Genomic DNA, 7,397 nt, shown 5'->3' with positions numbered 1-7,397 from the left:
TAGTTGTAAAGGTAAAACAAATTCAATAACATGAGAGTAGGATATCACTGTAGACACAAGATATGGTACCATAAGTACAATTGATAGTTGTAAAGGTAAAACAAATTCAATAACATGAGAGTAGGATATCACTGTAGACACAAGATATGGTACCATAAGTACAATTGATAGTTGTAAAGGTAAAACAAATTCAATAACATGAGAGTAGGATATCACTGTAGACACAAGATATGGTACCATAGGTACAATTGATAGTTGTAAAGGTAAAATCAATTCAATAACATGAGAGTAGGATATCACTGCCAGACACAAGATATGGTACCATAAGTACAATTGATAGTTGTAAAGGTAAAATCAATTCAATAACATGAGAGTAGGATATCACTGTAGACACAAGATATGGTACCATAAGTACAATTGATAGTTGTAAAGGTAAAATCAATTCAATAACATGAGAGTAGGATATCACTGTAGACACAAGCTATGGTACCATAAGTGACTTGTTTAGAAACTCTATTTGGTTCAAGGAAAAAAATACATCTGTAGGAAAACATTACAAGCTCTTCTGAGGAAGAACGTTTTCACAGTGAAGATGTTCATTTGTCTAAAGACAAGGACATAACATAGTGACATTAATTTTCTCTATAGAATTGGAAAAATTTACATTGCAGTGTTTAGGACAGCAACAGTCTCCGAAAACCATACAGTAATCCAACTTAGAGAAATGTCCCTATTTGTCAAGTGAAAGTTATGGTTATAAAATAGAACCCTCAAACAACAACAACAAAAATTGTGAAAATTCTGGGAATATCTTCTATTGTCAATAAAAAAATAATCAACAAGAATTGTTCAAGTTATTATTTAATTTTGATATTTTTGGTGCCTATGCAATTTTAACTGTATTTGTCTATTTATTAATATGAATGACAACTCTGTTTTTTAATACTCAATTATTTCAGAACAGTTTAAAAGATTTGTCACCATTGTATTGTTTTTTAAGTCATTAAATTTTATCATTATTATAGTTTTCACATTTTTAGCTTGATCTCTTATTTTCATAACATTGTAATTGTTATGGTGAGAAAACAATGTGTATTACATCAGTACTGTTTGCATACATGTTTTGTGTTCTATACACATGCAACTTGTGTTTTCTTTAGCCTAAGTTCTTAACAACTGTCCATTTGAAATGTCAAACAGTTAAGCCTGATGAAGGACATTTGCTCTAAACATAGCAAATAGCAATAATGTAATAAAGAGATGTGTAAAATAAATCAATTTTATTTCATATTCTGCTCAATGCTTTTAGCCATCAAATAATGGGTGTTATTTTAAAAGGCAATATATAGTCTTTGTGTCTTGAGGAAAATATCTGAGAGCAGGTAACACTTCGATCTACATGTACCAAACAAGCTAATTTCTGAAAACTTTTTCCACAAGTTATACTGAAGAACAAAAGACCATTGGTTTCTTTTATTGATCAAGTGGACTTCTACAAGAGGCGTTGTTTATACCAAAAGGAAAATAAGCATGCAACTAAAAATATACAATCTTAAGATACTGTTTACAGTTTGGTTACACTTAAGTTAAAGAACAACTTTTATTACTGTTATTGCAGCAGACTGTATCTTCTAGATTTTTGAAAGTTCTAGGCCTATATGTAGTTCAGTCATAACACTGATAATAAAGCTAATTTCTATATTTTGATAAATAGTTTTTAGTTTAAATTAAATAAATTTCTTATATATTTATTTATCATATGTTCATTTACTTGTCAGCTATAGATCAAAATATAAATCATCTCACAGTAAGTTTGTTTGAGGTTTCATCTATATTTATTGCAGCAGGTATTCAAATTTTCACTAAGAAACTTACCTCTGTACTATTCCTATAAATGTACATCAATACCCTGAGAAACACTTCCATGGAAATATCATGCAATGTTACAACAGTTATGTCGCTTGTCTCTTCACACTGGGTCTCTATAAAGTTGCCAGTTATTAAAACTTTGAAGTAATCACTCCTCCCACAGAAAAAGATCTGTCAAAAATATCAGCAATGAGTTTCACTCATGTGTAACATTCTTTCACAAAAACATTTTAAAGAATTGTTTTAAGTTTCCATAAATAAATAAAACACAAGTATTGCTTTTAAGTCACTAAATTTTATGACAATTATAGTTTATATTTATAGCATGATCTCTTATTTTCATAAAATTATAATTATTATGGTGAAATAACGTATTACACAAAATTTGGCAATAATTGTACCCCTCAAATTCTAAACTAGTTCTAATTTTCAATGCTGACATTTGCATATGCACATTTTACTTAAAAGTACATTTAGATTATAAAACATTCTTTAGAAAGTATTTTTTCTAAGTACACAAACAGTAGCAATGTTTTAATTGTCAAGAGTTGTTTGTACAAAATTATGTCAAACACAGATAAAATTAAGAACATTATATAAGAACAATGTTTTGGATCCTATATTGTTTTTTGTGGAATTACTTCATAATTGATGATGCTCAATTTGATGGTCTTTATTAACCTCTATTATTATCTGATGCTGCATGTCCATTGTAACAAGTTTTTGTGAAGGACAGAAATATAAGTCTCAGATGACACAATTTAAAGAACTTTCCATAAACCTTCTACCTTATGTAAACACTGGTTTCTGAGAATACATTTAAGCTAATTAACCCTTTTGACACAGGTACCCCTTTAATCTTCTTTCTATGCCAGTCACTGAGTTACATTCAAAATTTAATTAAACAGCTTTACTATCAATGTATGTCAATGAAATGAACATTATAACTCTCTCAACACAACAGTGACCATGTGACCTCTTTGTACTCGTTTAAAGTCTGTACAGATTTAATAATTCTAACTTTCAATATATTGTGTACATCTTCACAAAATTTGGCAGACTTTCAGTTAATATTAAGTCTTTAACATACAAAAAATCATATTTTTTAGTGAAATATTTTCAATAAAATAAAACAAAGATTTGTCCATGAATATATTGAGTATTTGTTTTGAATAGTCCATGTGCAAAGTAATTTTCATGTTAATATCAAAAATAATTTTCATCATCTCAAATTTCCTTTGTGTAATCCCTAAAACCTTCTAAATGCATTTCAAACGTTTTTTTCAGTAAAACTTTATAGTTTATCTGCTATTTTCTCTACCCTATCTCAAAACGGGATTGGTCAATTTGACTAACCTCATAACCACATATATAAAAAAAGAAGAAATACACCTAAATTGCTCTTTTTTCTTTCTAGAATAACTTCAAATTGTAGCATGAAACTATTCGTTTATCATAAGTAGCTCTAAGTTTGTAACAGTATACATCTATTCATAATTAAATGTTATTGTTTTATTGCCTTCTGAACCACGTCTAACTACTATCCATGTTGTAAATCACTCGAGGAACGTGCTGCTCATGATACGCTAACAAATTACATTATCCACAAACTGCTTACGTATGTGCCTCATGAAATATTTTTATTATAATATTAATATTATTTATTTTACCTAATCTAATCTTAACAAACCTAAAAGGATCCCTATTTTTACATTTTAGTTACTTTTATAATTATACATAAAGAATAAATATGAAAACCAAGAAATAAAATATTTAAGCAATCTTCTTTTTTCTTGCTGTTGGATTTTTGAAGAGAGTTAATCCTACTTTTTTATACTAATGATAGTAACACACTTAATTTTTATTTAATTAAATAATGCACCAAAGAATATAGACTAATATACAAAAAGTGGAAAAATTGTCTTACCTCTCAAAATATGTCTGGTTTTCTAACTATGCGACAAGAGCCATTACAAATTCATCCAAGCTAGTCGTTAAACTTTCCCACAGGAACGATGTTGGTACTTTGAGTAAAATTGATATCTAACTGTTGAGAACATAATGTTATACAATACATCATTTGATAAATGAAAACCTTGACTTTTTATTGGTTATGAGTAATATATAATGAAATGTAAAAGAGAACTATCAATGAATTCTGAAAGAGAGGATGTGACAGGTAGGTGTGGCAGGAGGGGTCTGATTTTCTGATCGATAGCTCTGTAACCAAACAAAATTAAAGACTATAAAAATTATTATTTTTCTGTGCAATAACAATTTTATAGAGAGTATTTTATGTTTAATTTCATACTTTTTTGAAGTGTGGTGGATAAAATAGGGATGATAACATGCTAGGAGAAACTGTTTCGCATGGGTCACACTAGTGAAAATTCAGAATTTTTTTTATATTGCCTTGTAGAATCAAGAACTTAAAACTTGTATACTATAAAAGATGGATTATTAGCTAAGATTTTATGCTATTCTAATTGGTATAAAATAAACAAAAAGTAGTTTAACAAAATTTTGAATGTAAGACTCTAAAACCTTGTGTCATGCTCAGTAAAGGATTCCTTTGGCAACAGGGATAACGTATATTATAATTCAAAGTTTTATGTTATCCAAGTTTTAATTCCTTTATCTCAAAAGATAACAAAATACACTTATACTTCAGTTTTGTTCTCATATGACACACAAGCATTCATAAATCTGAGCTTTCACCATCTCTAACTTAAACCAGACAGCTACAGTAAAACAAAAACAAGATACATTTTGCCAACCCAACACTATAATCCAACAATACTTAATTAGCACTCAATTGTCTTCATTAGGTAGATGTAACTGCTGGTAATATTGTTAGCTGCTTTGTCCATGATAACACTTATGGTCGTTTATTGGCTAAATTTGTTATAGTTAGAGAGAGATAATATTGTTAGCTGCTTTGTCCATGATAACACTTATGGTCGTTTATTGGCTAAATATGTTATAGTTAGAGAGAGATAATATTGTTAGCTGCTTTGTCCATGATAACACTTATGGTCGTTTATTGGCTAAATATGTTATAGTTAGAGAGAGATAATATTGTTAGCTGCTTTGTCCATGATAACACTTATGGTCGTTTATTGGCTAAATATGTTATAGTTAGATAGAGATAATATTGTTAGCTGCTTTGTCCATGATAACACTTATGGTCGTTTATTGGCTAAATATGTTATAGTTAGAGAGAGAGAGTTAAATTAATTCTAGGTTTTACTTTTATATTTTAGTTAATTATCTAATATTTATGTTTTAAACATTTGATAAATATATCTTAAACTTTGCCTCAGTTCTCAAGGCTTATGATTTTACAAGAGTGTAAGATAATTTTGCCTAAAGTTTGTGTATCTGTGCTGAAGATATTGCAATATGCCCTAAGGGCACCACTGACTTATGTTGAGATGAATAATAAAAGGTAAAGGACAGAAAAGGAAAATAATACATTAAAATTAACTATATTTGTAAAAAAAAAGACCTGAAGTTAAGAATATAACCAAAAGCAGATATCTTAAAATATTCTATGAAAAATTTAAAGGTATCTGTTTTTCTATTTTTTAATTTCAAACATCTTATTGCATTATATGTCGATAATATTTATAATTAGTGATATGGTAGAGAAAATGAAACATAAAATGTAACTATTTACCTTAAAAACCTTTTGATATTTATTTAGGACAGTATTTCTCAGAGCCAGATTTTGCAGACATGTATATTCTTTAGTTACTGTTATGAAAGTAACTAAAATGTACAAATTAGAAACTTAAGTTAGATTAGATAATGAGAAAATAATAATTATTCATGAGGTATGCTCACAAGAAGCTCATGCATTATGTCATTGAACATACTAACATGTGCTAGGTGTTCACCAAGTGATTTACAACTAGTGTGGTGGGATTATTAGTTAAGACAGTTCAAAGGGCAATAAAATAATAAAATTAAGTATAAACAGAGGTAGACTGTTATGAGCTTTAAACTATTTAGGATAAAGAATTGTAGCTTCATGTTACAATATGCAGTCATTCTAGAAAGAAAAAGGTAATTTAGATGTATTACATATTTTTTATGGTGGTTATGAGGTCAGTCAAACTGATGGAATGGGTACAGTTATAGTTGAGAAAATAACAGGTAAGATATAAAGATATTCCGAAAAAAATTGAATATTTATTTAGGAGATTTTTAAAGACTATGCAAGTAAAATTAGACAATTTCCAGATAAAGTATGTATAATCTTAGCATAAAAATGACATTGTGCATGGAGCAGTCAACACTCAGACTCCATATATTCACATAAAAATGACATTGTGCATGGAGCAGTCAATACTCAGACTCCATATATTCACATAAAAATACTTCATTAAAATATCTGATTTTCTTGTGTACAAAAGACAATGTTTAACGAAAGATTGCCAAATTTCATGAATGTACAGAAAAGATATAAAAAGTTACAGTACAGAAACCTGTGGTTACAAGATAAGTCACGTTGACCAACCCCATATGGAAAGAGTTCAAGTCTCTTTGAATTGTATCAGATGATGTGACAGATGTGTGGTCAAATGGGATTATGTTTATGTTGTGAGTCTTCATCAACTTCAAATCCTCATCTTCTATCTTGTTAATGGTAACAAGAGACATGGCCCATTTTATATCAGTGTTTCTCTTTGGGAAGGCTTTCATATTCACTCAGTCATAAATCTACCTACTGGTGCTAATGTGCTATGTAATGGTCATGAAATAACCAGAAACCAAATATAGAAGTATTAAACATGTCACCTATGGTGTTAAGGTGGCAAGCCTTGGTGTAAATATATGAAAATAGTTCTTATAAAAATGCAATTAATTCTCACTATTTGTTAAATTTTGGCAGTTTTCAAATTTCCACCAAAATAAGTACTATCATTTAAAAAATGGATACTTTAAAAAGGAAAAAAACTCACAATAAAAATGGACTGTTTCACCTGAATATTACAAGTATATGTAGATAATTTTCAAAGCATACAATGCTGAAAATTTTCACATTTAGAATATTTAACTATTATATACCTGTTTATTTCATCTGAAATCAAACTATATAGTACACTGTATTTTTAATACCTTGTGACAATAAAAATGATAATCTTGAACTTGAATACACATGTCAGCAAAAGGAGATTGGCAAAGGTTTGGTAGAAAAGGTAGCTCATCTCCTCCTACCTAAACATATTCATAGACACATATAAAGATATAAAGAACAGGTAGCTCATCTGCTCCTACCATAACATATTCATAGACACATATAAAGATATAAAGAACAGGTAGCTCATCTCCTCCTACCTAAACATATTCATAGACACATATAAAGATATAAAGAACAGGTAGCTCATCTCCTCCTACCTAAACATATTCATAGACACATATAAAGATATAAAGAACAGGTAGCTCATCTCCTCCTACCTAAACATATTCATAGACACATATAAAGATATAAAGAACAGGTAGCTCATCTCCTCCTACCTAAA

General features: G+C 29.0%; 1 protein-coding gene across 6 annotated transcripts in view; it reads right to left on the bottom strand.

Annotated features, from left to right (window-relative positions):
• The window catches only part of LOC106471620 (ankyrin repeat and BTB/POZ domain-containing protein 1-like), a 63,513-nt gene that overhangs the window by 8,600 nt on the left and 47,516 nt on the right, over nucleotides 1-7,397 (bottom strand). For 5 of the 6 annotated variants that reach the window (XM_022400236.1, XM_022400232.1, XM_013932231.2 and 2 more), the window contains 2 exons: nucleotides 6,994-7,092; nucleotides 1,876-2,040 (listed from right to left, as the gene is read on the bottom strand). In XM_022400236.1, the coding sequence (XP_022255944.1) occupies nucleotides 1,876-2,040; nucleotides 6,994-7,092 (264 nt within the window). The remainder of the gene's footprint in view (nucleotides 1-1,875; nucleotides 2,041-6,993; nucleotides 7,093-7,397) is intronic. The other variant, XM_022400235.1, reaches the window with a different exon arrangement.

This window comes from Limulus polyphemus, unplaced genomic scaffold, assembly GCF_000517525.1.
Source record: "Limulus polyphemus unplaced genomic scaffold, Limulus_polyphemus-2.1.2 Scaffold4738, whole genome shotgun sequence".
NCBI lineage: Eukaryota > Metazoa > Arthropoda > Merostomata > Xiphosura > Limulidae > Limulus > Limulus polyphemus.
This window is presented reverse-complemented; position numbering and strand designations above follow the sequence as displayed.